This window comes from Ornithodoros turicata, chromosome 4 (genome assembly GCF_037126465.1).
Source record: "Ornithodoros turicata isolate Travis chromosome 4, ASM3712646v1, whole genome shotgun sequence".
Classification (NCBI taxonomy): Eukaryota; Metazoa; Arthropoda; class Arachnida; order Ixodida; family Argasidae; genus Ornithodoros; species Ornithodoros turicata.
The window spans coordinates 60,434,243-60,450,987 of record NC_088204.1 but is presented as its reverse complement, the minus strand read 5'-3'; the positions used below and the strand labels follow the sequence as shown (position 1 = coordinate 60,450,987).

Genomic DNA, 16,745 nt, shown 5'->3' with positions numbered 1-16,745 from the left:
GGGGCTTCGACATGCATCACATGAAACCACAGAGCAACGGACCATTTGGATGAGAATGCGCAGTGCGTGCTCGGCTCTCATTCCTGCTGAAAACAGCCGGAACCATTACTACGCTAACGCTGCTATATACCATTTTCCCGTTCCTGGAATCCTTCCGTCAATGAGTGAGGCTACGCTTCCCGGGTTTTAGCACCAAAAATGTAGGGAAATGACTCGGGAATGATAACAAGCAGCTTTAATGCAGAATGGCTGCACTACAACAAGCGCAAGAATCTTCTTCCTCTTCTTCAAAACAGTTGTGCACAGCTTATTGGTCTGGCATGGCACGGCGGGCTCCAGGGTCATGTTGCATACATCAAATGGACACTCAAGCTTCGTACAGAGAGAAGCACCAGAAACAGGGCTTGAAACCTAAGATGGATACTCAAACAGTGAACACACACAGTACACTGGAAACAAAAGACACGAAAACGAAACCGCGACACCTCCTCACGTGCATTTGTTTTCAGCCAGTAGCAGACTACATTTGAGGGCGCCACATCTCATGCAAATGGTCCATTCTCAGGGGCATTGTCATTAACGAGGGGGATTTACATTGGGAGGGAATAGTTTGTGAGAAAAAAAGCAAGAACGTCAGTGACAAAAGCCTGAAATGCTGTAAAACCCTATAATTTTGCGGCCCCAATTTTTTGCGAGTTGGGCACATATTTGCAGCCAATAGATTTTTACAAAACCTAGGTGTTAAAATTTGTGGCTCGATTACCTTACTTAGTGATATGCGGAAGATTACCCTTATAACATTTCATTGAAGCTGAATTGCACGCGCCTGTGCTGCAATGCACTTTAAATACTTGCTAGCAGCCTACTGTGACAATAAAGTAACCGATTGCAATATTGTTTTCAAAGTGCCAATTCTTGCTCAAAATGTCTGCGTGCCCTTAAAATTCGCGACTCTTTCGATTCGAAAACTTTGTGAAAAGTAGGGGTTAGCAAGCAATGAGGGTTTCACAGTCCCAGGAGGAATGCAATAACCCCCACGACTCCGCTGGGGGCATAAAAAAAGCGAGGTTCCTCCATTTGTATCTCATGTTCTCAGTGCCGGTGACATATGTATGTTGTGGCATTGTCCTGTGATGTGTAATGCCTCACACCTCCCCTCCTAATTTTCAGGAGACAGAGAAAGTCAGTACAGGAGAGGAAGGTGACAGGTCTTCTGACACCTCAAATAAAAGCTAATGAACGTGGAACTTGTAAGCAACATCTTTTGTTTTTATTGTCACCTTTGGTGGATAAAAGGAAAATATAATTATGTACAGCGATCAAAATAATAAAAGTCATAACATTGGTTGTATCGATGGTAACAATAGCTTTTGCATATCACAAGCAGCGCTCCCTTGCGCTGCACTCCTTATGTAGGCACGCACGTCAATGCACGTGCTCTCAAACAGCAACAAAGGGAAAATCTTTTGTTTGCTATGTACACATAAATGCAACACTCTCGGGAGATATTGTACTTGGCAGCCCCGGACAGGGGTCTGCAGTCGCATCTTCAGTCGGTATTAACGGTGCCGCTTGTGTATCTGCCAAAGCTGACTAGCTCATTCGAAAAAGAGTGCAAAAGGCAGCAGTTAACTTCTATCAATCATTATGAGCTTAGCAGGAACAAAGGGAGACCGCAAAGCAACCACTGGTGCAACACTCGTAACTTCAGTTGTTAGTTCACCCTTGTGTTATGTCTTTCGAAAATAGGCGGCACAACATGCCGAGCACCTGTGCTGAAGGTGTAATGCTTAGCATTTTCTAGTGCCCATATTGGTGGCTGAATTTGCACTTTTGTTTTCTGTTTTATTTTTGTTTTTGTTTTTACCCCAAGTTGCCATGATGCAGATGGGGAGTAAAACCTGGAGAACCCCCCACCAAGGCCTGAACTCGCCGAAGTTCAGATTCAGCCACCCATAGAGGCACAGGAGAACACTTCACACTCAGCACTGCTGCTCAGCATCTCGGTTGATGTGAAGCGTGATAAATGACACTTTTCCCCCAGCAGAAAAGCTGCTCTTTCATACGATATCACACAATTTTACAGCTTCTGACATCAAACCAAATTTTTACCATTTGATTTTGAAAAACATAGGACACTAAAACACTGGGGTCTGTTAATTGTAAGTAGCTATCTCTAGTAACTGGTGCTCAGGTGTTCATGGTCTTCACTGGAAATGTTCCAAGTATGTATGCATGGTATTGACCTGCACAGAATGGCACCTCATTTAGTAATTATAATTTGAGGTCTGCTAGAACACCTTTAAAGGAACTGTAAAGTGAATGGCAAACCTATAGAAACTGTATGCTTTTCTGAAACCTTGTAACTTGGACGCTTAAATACGTAATAGCTCTGCTGTACATTGAGCATTTTTTCAGCAATTGAATTTCAAAGATTGCTGCACCAAGCAGAGCTTGCAAACTCCCAGACTCACACGCCTTCTATTGAAAACGCAAGCTATCTGGGAGAGGTCTGGCAGTTGTCACGAGTGCAGTGCACGTTTCATCGTCGGTTTGTGTATCCCGGAACATAAGAACGTAAATCGGACATCAGTATAAATCGCCTTGATGCGAGTTTTCGCAGATGGCACAGTAGATGCGGAGAGACAGAAAGGCCAACTGACGGCGCAGGTCACTCAGACACTTCTCAGAGGCACGGACCTTACAGGTTACAACTGTTAACAGTTTAAACCAAACTGCTGAAGAGTTGCTGTTGTTATTCAAAACAGATCTAACGGTAATTAGTAGGGCCCGGAATTTTAGGCCTATATATGCCTATGAATGCCTAAATGCGACATTTGGGGGTTTGCCTGCCTCTTTATCAATGCTATTAAACTGTAGCCTTTTTAAACATTTTTAGATGGCAAAACAACCATTTTTAGAGGTGCAAGTGCAAGTGTCCCTTTCGGTGTCATGCTGAGTACTGCATTTTGCTTTTCGTTCCTGCGTGTTTGCACCTTTTTTTTTTTTCATTTGGTTTCCTTCAGTACCTTGGGTTGCTAGAAGGGGTTTATGTATATTTGATCAAAACATTTGGCCTTTGAGGGCGGAGAACTAAATGTAGTATCCATTATCGCGTGGTTCTAGGCCACCTCGGCATTTGTGTACATGAAGTCCAAGCTTGTACGGTACCGTAGCCTTTTTTCCTGGATGCAGCATTCTGAAGCACCAATAAAGCCAACGAGTGTACCATGTTAACGTGCCTATTTCTGTATTTTATTGCCTATTTCGCTATTTGTTGAGGGCCTAATTGCCTGCCTATCTCCACCGTTTTTAGTGCCTAAATTTCTGGGCCCTAGTAATTCGTGTCAAACGCGTTTCGTAGTGCCTCAACACCACAAGATACCTGTCCGCCAATCCGTCGAGGCGAACTTCGAGGGTCGCCACATTTCAGTTTCTAGAAGTGTTCAATGTTAATCAGTGTGAAAAATATGAAGATTTGGGAGTGTGATGACTTGTGTGTGTGTGTGATCACACAGCCAAGTTCTACATGATGGTATCTTGAAACATGGTGGTTAGTATTTCACTTTACAGATCCTTTAAATACTTGTAAACAAATCTAGAACCATAAGAATGGTTATGAAAGAAATGTTTTGTCTACCGAGCTTTGTGAGCCATGACGTAGACAGAGTTCAACCGTGCAGTTCCACCGTATTGGAAATTGTATGCACATAATGCGACAGCAACAGAAAGGCAAAGATACAAAAGGTTGTGCTCATCAGAGTATCAGTCTAGTTAATAATGTTCATTCTCTTCTGTATGTGCCGAAGGCAGGATCCAATACGATGGCTATAATAATCTCAACCCTTGGGTTTTCAATAATGGCATCCAGTTGACATGTCCACCTCCCCTTTTTTTGTGTGGTATTGTTGACATGGTTTCCAAACACTAGTACAGGGTGGGTGCTATAAAAGGTCAGTCACATTTTCGCGTGTGATGTTATATCCACTTGAGAGATGGACTTACGCCACCACACCATAAATAATTTGTGCAAGAGAAATGTAAGAAAAAAATCGTGGTTACCATGCACTGCGTAAAAAAGTAAATACGACCACGCAAACTTTTGTCTTCGTGCATTTCGTATGCGCTATACCGATGGTTTGAGAGGCAAGTTTGAGTGGTCGTATTTATTTTGGTACACTGTGTAGGTTTCTCTGGCATAATTTTTTAAATCTGAGGCAGCAGAAGTCTGTGCGTCAACGAGGTATCTGTCAAGGAAGCATCATGCCAGGCACGAAATTGTGACTGACCTTTTAGAGCACCCACCCTGTATTTAGCTAAAACCGGTGCTTTTACACCAGATAGAGTAAACACCCCGCTGCATGAGACAAAGCCCAGTGCTCAAAACAATTTGTTCAGAAACACACACTTCTGCTAGTGTAAATGTGCTTAACCTTAACCCAATTTATGTGTAAGTACTAATAGAATATTCCTTCATAGTACGCTATGCTAACATTTGTTTCTCCTGTGGAAATTAGTTTTTGCAAATGCATACTGGGCTCTTATTCGGTGTTCCTTACAGTGGATATGTTACGTTTTCTGTGACTCATTTGCGCTCACTATAAACAGCCTGCACCATACATACGAAATATTCAAGCAAAGACTCTCTTAAGTAGAACTACTTAAATACTGCATCACTGTTACAAAACATGCTACAGTTGAACCTCTCAATAACGAACGTCCATTTAATGAAATCCTCCGTTTAACGAAAAATTTCCGTTGCACGAGCGCGTCCCCATAGACGCCAATGTATTTTTGAGCTCGATTTAACGAAATACGTTCGTTTGGTCACCTCTATTTAACGAAGTCCCCGGGCTCTCCTGCGCGTGTCTTTACCCCTTAACCACAAAGAAAAGGAGGAGAAACTTTCCTTCTCCGTTGGTTTTACGCGAGTTTTCATTAGTTACTTCGGTTGTCACGTGCTGGGGGCGCGAACGTGCCGACGTGTGCTTCGTCTCTGCCGGTAATCCGGTAATCGGTGCGCCGATGCTGTGCGCCGCGACGGTGCGTCGCGCCGGCGCGAGGCTCTCTTCGCACCCGTTTTCGGACAAGAAAACACGCATTGCTGACATTTTTTGCTCACGCCTCGCGAAGTCTTATCTGCTTGTGTTGATGACGACGACAGTACGTTGGGGTTTTGTGCCTTTTCATTACTTTTTTTTTTGTTCGCGCCGCTAATGCTGACGGTGGTAAAATGGGCATGATGCCGCTGCCGTTCAAGGTTCCATCGGCGCAGGCGTCTACGCGACATGTACCCATTTCTCGTTCTTTTCGGCGGCGTACTATTGTTCTTTCCGGACGTCATGAGTGAAAGTGAACCAAAGAAACTTCGATACGCGAGCGCGTAGGAAAAAGCAGTCGAGGTTCATCCGGAGTTACGAAGGTAATGAACGCTCAGAGCGACACTGTGCACAAATTACGTGTTACCTAGCATTATGTAATGAATAAAGCTTGATATTTTGTGCCCTTCTTACCTTAGTACCTGTTTCATGACAAATGACGTTTTGCGGAACGCGCGGCGCTGGTAGTGCGGCGGCCATCTTCGTTTAACTTGGCGTGTTCCATTTAACGAATATCTCGATTTAACGAAACAAAGAGTCAGCATTTACAAATTCGTTATATAGAGGTTCAACTGTACTACTTAAAATACAGCAAATATGTAAAGCACATTTGAACTGACCAAAAGTTGTTGCAAATTACTTGTGCTTGCAAATATGGAGGTATTTGTTGTGAAGGAATGTGATTTGATTTAGACACAAAAGCAAAAATTATTTGGACATTTTGTGTAGAATGTGTATATCAGAGTTTCCTCTGCGTCCCACAGTTCAATTCGATGTGTTGCAGCAGCATTACCGACGTGCTAATTACCCCTTTGGTGCAAGTATCTAAATAATCTAAATACAAAATACTTAAACACTAAATTGTGTGCATTCAAAATGCTGCTTACCTCTGATCCATGCCAAGTGTGATGTCCACTACACACAATTTTTCAGATTGTTATGCAATCTCCCTTTCCACAATGAACAACCTTGAACTCAACAGTTTACTTGTTCAAAAGCAGCAGTGCAAAGTGCATAACCTATCACTTAAAGCCTGTCTAGTGAAGTGGGACAATCGTCATCAGCAGAAAGTGTCACTTGTCAACACTGTGTGCATCTAACGTGTGCATGCAAGTATGTCTGACACTTCTCCAGTGTACGTCCAACACATGCGCACGTCTTTCCACAATTAAATGCTGTATTTTCTTTTGGCTTATACCAGAGCACTTCCTAGAGCTGAACATAACGTGCAAGTTGATAAACTCAATATAGCAACATAGCTGTTTTAGCGAGAATGATTTGGAAAATTCTGTAGCATTGGAGTCATTTTCTGATCTTAGAAATGTGAAATTTACTTTTTATAATGTAGCAGTAGGGTCAAGTTCTGCACAATAGTACAGCCTTTCGTGCAATCTTTTGGAAACATGGTATCAGAAATGAGTATCGAAAGATCAAATGCAGAACAGTTATTCTCAGCAACTGCACTCCTTGTTTATACTTCCGAAGCACTAGCTATGTCAGCACTTGCTACTGAAAAGGATACCTATCAGTTAATGAGTGCCCTATTTTTAGGCTTACTTCTAGTGTAGTACATTTTCAGGTTACCTGATTAGAAAAGTAATGTTCTGCTCACCTTACGGGGAGTACACATGTTTGTTTGACCATCCTAATGCTATTCAAGCATGAAGAAAGTCTTCACTACTCCTAAGAGATCCGTATATATTTGTGGTCAGCCGTGTGCGTCTCAAAATCCACTAGAAGACAGGCTTAAAACCCGAGCCGACAAACAAACAAGTGTCCAACTCCACATCCCAAAAGTTGGGCATTCAAGTCCTCCAGGGACGCCGTCAGCTGTGTGCAAAAGCCCTACACAGCAGGCTTCCCAAGATGCGCATGATCTGCTTTGGAAGAGAGCACAGCTGAAGCTGTGACACTTTGTGGGCCCAGTGCTTCATGTAGTCTGTGCAAAGGTCGTCAAGGCAATTCACAACATGATGAATTCCATAACACTGAGCAAAAAAGTTCAAGTATTTACATACAGTGCAACCCCATTAATTCGAAATATCCTAATGCGAATTCGTGCGCTGGTCCCATCGGAGTTACGTGTATTTTCATGGGGGAGAACACCCTGTAATTCCAATGCATGAACGTGCACAACAGTTTATGCGAACGAGATTGTCCAGCCGTGCGCGATTCAAGACTACACACTGGCCTGGCCACATGCTGCTGGTGTGTCGGGGATACGTTAAAGGAGTACAGAGGGCCACCCAAAAACATTTCAGATTAAGAGGTTTGATGAAAGTGTGTGTGTCATTTCACCGAATAGCGCAAAAGGTTTTGATGTGCGCAATTTGTTTCCCAGAAAAAAAAAAAAAAAAACTCACATAAACATGGGTCTGCACCTTCACTCTTAACTCGCCACTCCAGGTATAATGAGGATGAGGAGGTATGATCCCACATCACAGATGACGTTATAACGAGAACTCGTTTTGCTTCGCTGGTCAGTGGGGGTCAGTGCCTACTCCCTTTGCCGCCGTAAACCAGCTTTGCCAGTTCTCCCGGAGAATTGGGGACAGAAGGAGCGGCTGAATCATTACCGAGCCACGAGAAAGGCTTTTTCAGAACCCAGAACAGCCGAGTAGCAGACAACATTTATCTAGACCAATCAGTGAGCATTCTCCTTATAGCGTCAGCGCGAGGTTCCAGACAGATCGCAGGCTGGTACTGCTTTTTACTGCACGGTCGCTTTTTGTGGCGTATTTGAAATTCAATTTCTGCAATAATTATGACTCTGTGGCGTGAATTACTTACATCTTACAATTACAATTAATTACATCTTACTGGCCTACTTAACAGGAAGAAAACAGGGTGTTAAAAATGACTTCTGTGCTACTTTAAGTGTTAAGTTTACTTGTTACTTGTACCATTACTTTAGGCGATACTTGCGTCAGAAGAACAAGGAATGAATCACTGTAATGGAGTGCGCAAATGTCACTAGCACGGAATGATGCCGCTTACCTGCAGTCGGCAAGGCAAGAAGCCCTTCCTGTTGACAACAGAGCCAACAGAAAGGCATGGATGACAGCCGATATTTTCTCCAATTGGATTGGCGATATTCACGTTTGGATTTGAGATTGGGTTGGGCTCAGCATCGCAAACGATGTTGATTGACTCACAGCTGAACAAACAAATGCAAGCGCATGTAACAGATTCAAAGAGGGTTAAAAATGGGCGGTTCGGTGGATCATGATTAAAAGCGCTAATAACCCCAGTGCCGGGGAGCTAAAATAACAGACACAGACACATTGCACTGACTAGCGAACCAAGAAACATCCATATTGTTCCATGAAGCTATGCAGATAAAGAAAACTGGTTTGAAATGTGTAAGCTTGCCGTCGATTCATTTATCGGATCAGGTTCGGAGGTTTCTTGATGGTGATAAAGAATGTACTGCTACTGATAGGGAGGAACAATGGGGCACTGTAAGAACACGGGATCAGGGAGACCAGTTGGAGGAGGGGCAACCTTGAGAAGAAGGTGGAGCGAATATGTATCAGGAAGATCAGGATATAAGCAGATTTTAAAGACAATAAAGTTTCTTGGTTCGCCAATCAGTGCAATGTGTCTGTGTCTGTTATTTTAGCTCCCCGGCACTGGGGTTTTTAGAGCTTGTAATTATAACAGATTATTTTCCACTCCGAGATGTTTCATGCTAGCTTGTAAATCAATACTTTTGGAATGAATTAGTCTTTTATAGTACCGGATCGCGTGACCGTGAACGTGTGGCAGGGCCTAGAGCGCCACGATGCGTCCCTGACCGAGCTTGTAGGCGCTGCTAACGCATCAAGCATTCATTCAGAGCAGCTCTGCTTTATTCAAACAAATTTCCGGTTCCCTTTGAGTTCGAATTAGCTGTATTGTACAGTAGTATATATAGTAAAGTAGTAGTAGTATTACATTACATAAGCACACCCAGCAGGGTAAGGTGCACTGCATAAGGAAGACGAGGAGGAGGAAAAGACACTAGTTAATAGAAACTGTAAGCTCTACGTTTCTGTTAGTGTCAACAGTAGTGAAAGCATGTGCATGGGCTATGACTACTTTCTATTATATCTATTACAGACTCAATGTTTAAGCAATCAAAACTTGGGTCCTGTTAATCTGCTCGATTAATCTTTGTTTATCACTTTTGTATGTGCTATTTTTCTGTCTTACATTCCCCCTCAACAGTGCCAGCTTTCAGAAGGTTTACACTCATTCATTCGAGGGAATGATTAACCCCTATGTCAGGCAGCTAGACCAAGGCGTGAGGCTTAGATGTTGCACAACGTCTCCTTAGGAACTGCTCTTTTGGGAAAACCTACGATATAATTAGAGCATGAAGTTTTCGGGAAACATTTTTTTCTAAATTCGGGTAAATAAACGTGTGCTCGAAATTCACGCGAATTTGGGTGAAAGAGCTTCTATGCTAAATTTGGGGAAATCGGGCTCAGTTACTCTAACTGTAGTGGTTTGGTACAAACGTGACGTAACTGCACTTGCTGCCAAACAAGATAATGTGCATTCCTACAGACGTCTCAGTGAGGGCAATTTGCTGGGTAGAAATCTGGTTACACCCTAAAGAGGCAACCTTCAATTTGGGGTGCAAATTCGGGGAAGTATCAGGTTAAACCCTAAAACTTCAGGCTCTTTCTATAACGCACGCTGCCTCTTGCAGACACTTTGTGATGTATAGCACACCCATTATACACAACAAGGTACTTTAATTTCCACAAGACTGTACCCCTAAATAGGTCGATGCACGAATTTATAGTGCTGTACAACAGGTGAGACCATTTATGGTCCTCGCTGAAGAAAATCTTCGAGAGTGTAAATTTTCTTATGGGAACAGCCGCACCTGTATTATAATTTCATACTGCATATTGTCAACACTCTGCCACTCATACTGCTAAGAGGAAGTCCCTAGTGCTTGCCTCCGGGCATGCTTCAATCGTTTCCTACAGTTCGTGGCGGGTGTGTTGTGCCCGATGGCCCAATCACACAATGTGGCACTTGCGTTTCCGTTATGTTTGCCACGGGAGGACAGTTTATCCGGCTCTGTCAGCACCCTGTTTTGCCCAAGGGCTGCTTGGGTGTCACGGTACACAAGTAATCTTACGTTATTGGGTGCGTACATCTTGCAAGATGAAAAAAAATGTAGGAACATGTGTTCAGTCAGTCTTCTCTCTTCAGACACTCTGAGTCTAGCAACTCAAGGTGGGCGTGACCTTCATCCAATTTCGCATTCATAGGCAGATGCTCTCAGTAGTAAACAATACAGTCACAGTGAAATAAAAAAAAAAGTAAAGAAATAAAAATCGTAGGCTTTCATCCTCGTACTATGGTGGAGTAAAGCGCGTGGAGTCTGTGTTGTGTTAGCCTCACGTGTTGATGTCATGGAATTACGAGGACTGGGACGAGTCGGGAAGCAAGGGAAGCACCCTCGAGATTCTATAGTGCGCTTTGTTTCCATGCTTACGTGTCAACGTGTGTGTGTTGCTTACGCTCAAATGTCATTACACAACAGGAATAGCCATTACCCGAATTCAATAATTTCTTTTTCCGTTTCTGTGTCAGGTAATGCAGGACTGTGGTATGCGTTTGCATTGTCATTACCATCTTCAATTTCGATAATATACAGTATCTGTTTCCGTTACCATTACTGTTACCCTTCCCTGCCTACAACTCACACGAGGTTGACTATAAACTCATCCGTAGGGGCAAAATGTCTACAAACTAGGATATGCGTATTACTAAACGATATATGCAAAGGATATAAGAAAGTCCAAGGCGGGTGGCCCCCATTGAGGTAGAGCACGTAGGAGTAGCCGTCACGAGGGGTGCCACGCACGGAGTAGTAGAGCGGTAGGAAGGCATGGAGCCGAAAGCGTCGCCTCTCGTAGAACTGGATGGCACACATGTTGGAGGCCAGCACATGCAGGTAGACGGCCTTGCACGTTGCTGCCTGCGACAGGTGCGACAGCAGGCTGTCCAACAGCAAGGTCGCGATGCCATTGCGGCGACATTCACGCACCTGCATCACCGTGTCATTCACCTATTGACACACTTGCACAAATGTATCCAAACCAGGCTATTCTAAACTTGATTCTAAAGGTAAACACGTTTAGAAGGCACCCTGAATGAAGAACATGACTCAATTAATGAAGACGGCCAAATATTATATAAAACACAATAAATATGAGGTAATAAAACCTTGGGACTAGGTAGGAGCTCACAACTTTTGTTTCCTTCGCTTTACATAATATAACGCGACGTACATTTGATGACGTAAGATTATAATATAACATACGCATTACCTCGTATACAGGGTGTTCCACGAAAGGCTTTACTTCGGAAAGTCACGAAGCTACTTGGACTACACTCAAACAGACATTTGTCATAGATTGAGGTCGTTTGCACTCGTGTCACACACTAATTAAGCGAATTTTGTTAACTGAACTCGCAAATTAGCCAAGCAGAGGTGGCATTTCTCTGCATGAATCCGGAAGCCTACCGCCATGGCACACTACACCAGTCAAAATCACGGGATCTTTCACAAGATTTCTCCAAAAATTTTACAGCCGCAAATCCATCACTGGGCGAAGTGTGCTCGGTGAAATTTGCGTAAGCAGAACTCTTGGCACTGCCTTAATCGCGACGAAGTGGAAAGAGTGACACAGTTTTATTCCGATTGAAGACCTTGTCGCACAACCCGTCATTATCAGTGGCTGGCTATTGACAACAGACACTTTGATAAGGGGCGAAAGGTGCGATTGAGATACGGTTTGTTTTCTTCTTTCACAGGAGGGAAGGAAGGGAGGGAACATCAGTGATCATGCTTCGCCTAGTGACAAATTTGCGGCTGTTAAATATTTGTAGAAATCTTGCGCAATATCGCTTTATTTTGACTGGAATAGTGCGCTTAGCGATGGGCTTCCGAATTCATGCAGAAAAATGCTACCATTACTTTCCTAATTTGAGAGTTCAATTAACAAAATTAGCTTAGTTAATGTGTGACACAGATGCAGACGGCCTCAACCTGTGGCAACGGTCTGTATTCTTTTCTTAAGATTCTGGAGTAAAACATATTCTTGGGAATTTAATGACATCCACTCGTGGAACACCCTTTATGTACACACACCTAACATGAGCAAGATATCATGGTACAGCATCCTGGCAGCCCATTTTTCTTTTTGCATTCATTGAACTTCTTTATACTGGACATCACGTTATTGCTCGCACTCATAAAGTAATAAAGTATTGGGCGTCATTTTCTAACACCGTGCAGCTTTAATGTTTGAAAATGTGCATATACTTTCACAAAGGTGAGTTGCTCCCAGAACTCGCATAGGATCAGAGAAGCTATGCAGGACATTTGCTAACAGCCTTATAAGTTTATAACATAATATGACATAAAGGATGCACAAACAAATGTTCCCCCCGTGCCTGAGGTGAAGTGGCACAGGTCCAATGGATAACATTCCTCAATTATCTTCTTTAGATAACTCACTGGGCCACCTTGGAAGGACTAGCAGAATGCTACATCCATTTACGCAAACGAACTGTGCTCTGTTGACAATGGCCCAATAAGGCCAAAACAGCTGACCAGTTGGTATGATGGTACAGCAACATTTGAGTTGTAAACCCATACACTGCGTGCAACTTTGGCTTTTTTCTCTCTACACTCTCTTCATAGGCTTACTTGACTAGTAGCCCCTTCCAGATCTGTATAGGGTTTGAGCAACTGCAAGTCAGTGTTGCTTTGTGAAGCCAAGTTGAAGCAATTTCCCTTGGTTGACGGTGTTTGAGGGTATTAGAGTATTGACTATTGAGCAGAGACTACAGGGTGCAAGACTTCTAATAATGTGAAAATGTCAAAAATGCTATTTCATTATAACGAGGGTGTACCGTAGGCAATGATGGGCAGTACTTGAAGTACCAAATACTCAAGTAGTACCTTAAGTACATTTCCCTGTATCTGTACTTTACTTTAAGTACATTTTAAATCGTGTACTTTGTACTGTACTTAAAGTACTTTTTTCCGAGTACTTTCCCATCAAGTACTCAAGTACCCAAAATTGAACCCCAGACAAAAAAACACAAAAGATTATAAAAAATGCACCCTACTAAAAGAGCTAAAATGACAACAAGAAAACGAAAGCACACAGATAGCGCTATCTGTGTGTTTTCGTCTTCTTGCCGTCATTTTAGCGCTTTTAGTGGGATGCAGTACCAACAGTCCCAGTCTCACATTTTACCAAAAAAGGATTTTTGTGCTTTTAAAGAGCATATTTGTTGAAGCAAATCTACTGTTGAGATGCTTGAAATGTTGAAAAAGTATCATCGCTTCTATGATTATGTAGAACGAATGGAATGCAAAGACACGCACACATTATGACACTGCAACCGGCAGCACAATGACTTGGTCAGTTGTCATTTCAGTTCTCCTAATGCAGGGTTCTGCTCTTTTTTTATATTGTTTCCTTCATTGACAATTAATAATCATTTTATATCACAATGTGTGATTGCGTTACATGATGAACATTCGACAGTTGTGTAAAAATGAAGGCTTAGATTGTGCTTCATCGTTTTTTTACTTTCTTCATATTCTTTTTTTAGACACGTTGTACTTAAAAAAGCAGCTAGGAATGCCCAGAAATATATAATCTCTGTTGGCTCGTACTTTTTTCCCCCTTGAAATTCCCTAGCCTGCTATAGGAGAGGATTACTATCGGAACACCACACTAGGCGGGTGATCTTGGATCAGTCAGGGTATAATACTATTTTGCATAATCACAGCTCAGCTGACTGATTACCTCTCTACATGTTACTGCAAATTATGCCATCTGATTAAGTCCATATTCGCGAGTTAGCACTTAAACTAAGACTTTATGGCTTCGGAGTATTTGTCAAGAATGCTCGCTAAAGTTTTGCCAAAAAAGCAAGACACAGATACTAAACAGTGAAATGCAAAGTGATACAAATTAAATTGGCAATGTACTTGATGAGTACTTAAGTACTTTGCATAGTACTTTGTACTGTACTTGAAGTACTAATGATGCCAGGTACTTGGTACTTTACTTTAAGTATAATTTTGAGGTACTCTGCCCATCAGTGAGTCCATAGGTACTCTCAAACAGACTTACCACTCCGAGGGTGAGGATATAGGCAACCTGCGCAGAAGGCGAGAACTGCGTATCGAGGAGCCCCGCGTCCTCGCAGTTGCATTGTCCCTGGGGCTTGAGCTCGGCCACAATGAGTCCGATAATGCGACCGGCATACATGGCCGCCAGGGAGAAAAACTTTGCATTGGAGGTGATGTCCTTGTACCACACATCCGGGTACTCGATGGGGAACCACTCTGTGCAGAGTCGCTTCACCTCCGGTGCGTCCTCGGGCACCAGGAACCGGAGCTGCACGCTGCTGTTGTTGCAGAGGGGCACCGCGTTGCCAGCCGGCATGCGCCCCTACGCCTGGTGATGGAACAAATTGTGCGCTTTAAATACTGTATTTAAATAACATCTTTCATTCCGCACGCATTGCATGTGCATTGTTTACTCCATTGCACCCTAATGCTTTTGCACTTCTACGGCATTAGTCAACAAAAAGAAAAAGTAACGAAGAGGAGCAAAATCCAAGGTTCAGAGTTAAAAATAAATAAATAAACATGTGCCCCTCATATCGAGCACCTTTGCACCTATGTACTGTCACTGCGGCCCGAAGAGATCTGATGTTTGAGAAAGACGAAAAGCAGGTTGGAGGAAAACTACACATAGTACATACAAGTGCTTCCTTATCTTTCTCCCCTGTGAGAAGAGCAGAATTCCGCCAAAGTATGACCATGTTATTTGATTCTCACCACCGCTCTGGCTTTTTTTTTTTTTTTTTGACTACTACGTCATCCCAATTTTTTGGAACGAGTTTTCGAACAAAAAAAAGAAACTGTGCACATTTTCATAAAGTTTGCACTTCCCGAAGGGGATTACCCCAGTGTAAAGCTCACATGTGAAAATGTGACCAGTAATACAATGTAGTAAAACACAAATCGGAAAAAGTCATATGCACATGTTATGCATCAAGCTTTGATGACACAAAACAACCACATACTCATTTGTAACACAATGGTTAACAGAGAATAAGTTCATAGATATTTTTTTGAGTATAGTTCACAAAAAAATGTTTTTTCTTATGTTTTTGTGCATGTGATTTGTACTACGTACCAAGCATCACTACTTCATCTTCATGTTTGCATCTTACCTTCATTGAGTCTTTGCACCAAAAACTTAAGAAATTGGCAAAAAAAAAAAAGAAATAAACTCACTTTGAATCTACGGCTTGCCACACGCAGATGAAACAAGGCAGTAGAAGTTGACCTGTGTCAAATCACTCAAAAGCCGCCTAAACAGCTTAATGAAACGGCACAATAACCGTACGAACTGTTAGCTTTCTGAACAATGATTCCTTATTACGCGTGAATATCCCAGGAAGAGAAAGAACATGTTTCTGCATGACAAATAAACATGGAGTTGTGCCCCGAGTATATATGTACATGAACGCACAAATTCATACGTCCTACACATAATTCAATTTGCCCGCTCCTTCACCATTTCCTACACTAGCAACCTTTCAGATCCGCAACATCAGTGTCTCTAAATCTGCTGGACTGTCGCCCCCTCACCGTATTAAAATTGCTTGATCCATGGCCAAATCCAACCCACCAACGCTCAAAGCCCTCCTAAAGTTTTTGGACACTTCGGTCCTCACTGTGGGGAGACTCAATATTCCATTTCACCACATCACCGCCAGGCATGGGGTAGAGTATCGTGTATCACCCCTGGTGATGAAACTCCCCACTGATCATCATTCAAATAAATTTAGTTGTTATTGTTCAATTCAACGACAGCAGTAGAGGTGGAGAGTTGCAGTAGTTGGGAACGTGTTTACGACAGGGCAGTCGCATTAGTTCTTTGAAGTGGCTGACATCACATTGCAGACGGCCGATTTGACAGCTTCCTCCGTCGTATCGTTTCCGCAGAGTGTTTCGGCCTTCGGGTCTAATCAAAGTCCTCAACGATGTCCTCTTTCAACCAATAAAATCGACAGACATAATTCACGTAATATACAGAGCGTTTTATCGTCGTCGTTGCAACCGATACGTAAATTATTACGCATCTTACGGCCACATACAAGCGATTTCGTCTGCAACGGCGGAAACGGTTTCCCTGTAGGAGGTCGTCCGTATCGATTCTGAATGGATGTTGTCCTACATAACCATATGTAACCGATCGGTAGAAGAGAGAGATATCGGAAAGCGGCACGTATAATGCACAACAAACTTAAGGGCAGGTATGCGATGCAAAAGAAATTACACGACACGCAAGTAGAACATCGTAAGTGATGCAACAGTTCGATATTACATAATGCAGTACAGTCGTTTAGGCGCTCACCAGTTTAATGTGAAGTGTTTGTGCCGTGAAAGAGCATCAGGAAAAACTGCGCAGATCTTGATAAATACTGCATATACTCCCAATTAAGAACGTTTCCGTGGAGCAATTTGTGCATTCGGTGTCCGACATTCCAAATGTAAACAGTACCCAGGCTAGACTGAAGCCATCTGACGGCAGAATT

The 16,745-nt window shown here is 42.8% G+C and overlaps 2 protein-coding genes across 3 annotated transcripts in view; one reads left to right on the top strand and one right to left on the bottom strand.

The window, feature by feature from the left end:
• LOC135391635 (tRNA (guanine(26)-N(2))-dimethyltransferase-like) overlaps positions 1-1,351 on the top strand; it is a 25,707-nt gene extending 24,356 nt beyond the window's left edge. The window contains exon 15 of the mRNA XM_064621956.1: positions 1,171-1,351. Coding sequence (XP_064478026.1) covers positions 1,171-1,236 — 66 coding nt within the window. The 3' untranslated portion in view covers positions 1,237-1,351. The remainder of the gene's footprint in view (positions 1-1,170) is intronic.
• On the bottom strand, positions 1,249-16,745 carry LOC135391637 (N-alpha-acetyltransferase 60-like). 2 transcript variants are annotated; one of them, XR_010422068.1, is made up of 5 exons: positions 16,565-16,745; positions 14,264-14,590; positions 10,895-11,151; positions 6,712-7,040; positions 1,249-2,246 (listed from the first exon to the last, which is right to left on the bottom strand). XR_010422068.1 is itself a non-coding variant. In XM_064621958.1 (4 exons), the coding sequence occupies exons 2-4, from the start codon at positions 14,576-14,578 to the stop codon at positions 6,926-6,928; spliced, it is 687 nt and encodes a 228-aa protein (XP_064478028.1). In that variant the 5' UTR covers positions 14,579-14,590; positions 16,565-16,745; the 3' UTR covers positions 1,249-6,925. The 2 variants fall into 2 exon arrangements, 1 of the variants encoding a protein (XP_064478028.1); XM_064621958.1 differs by having other exon boundaries at positions 1,249-7,040.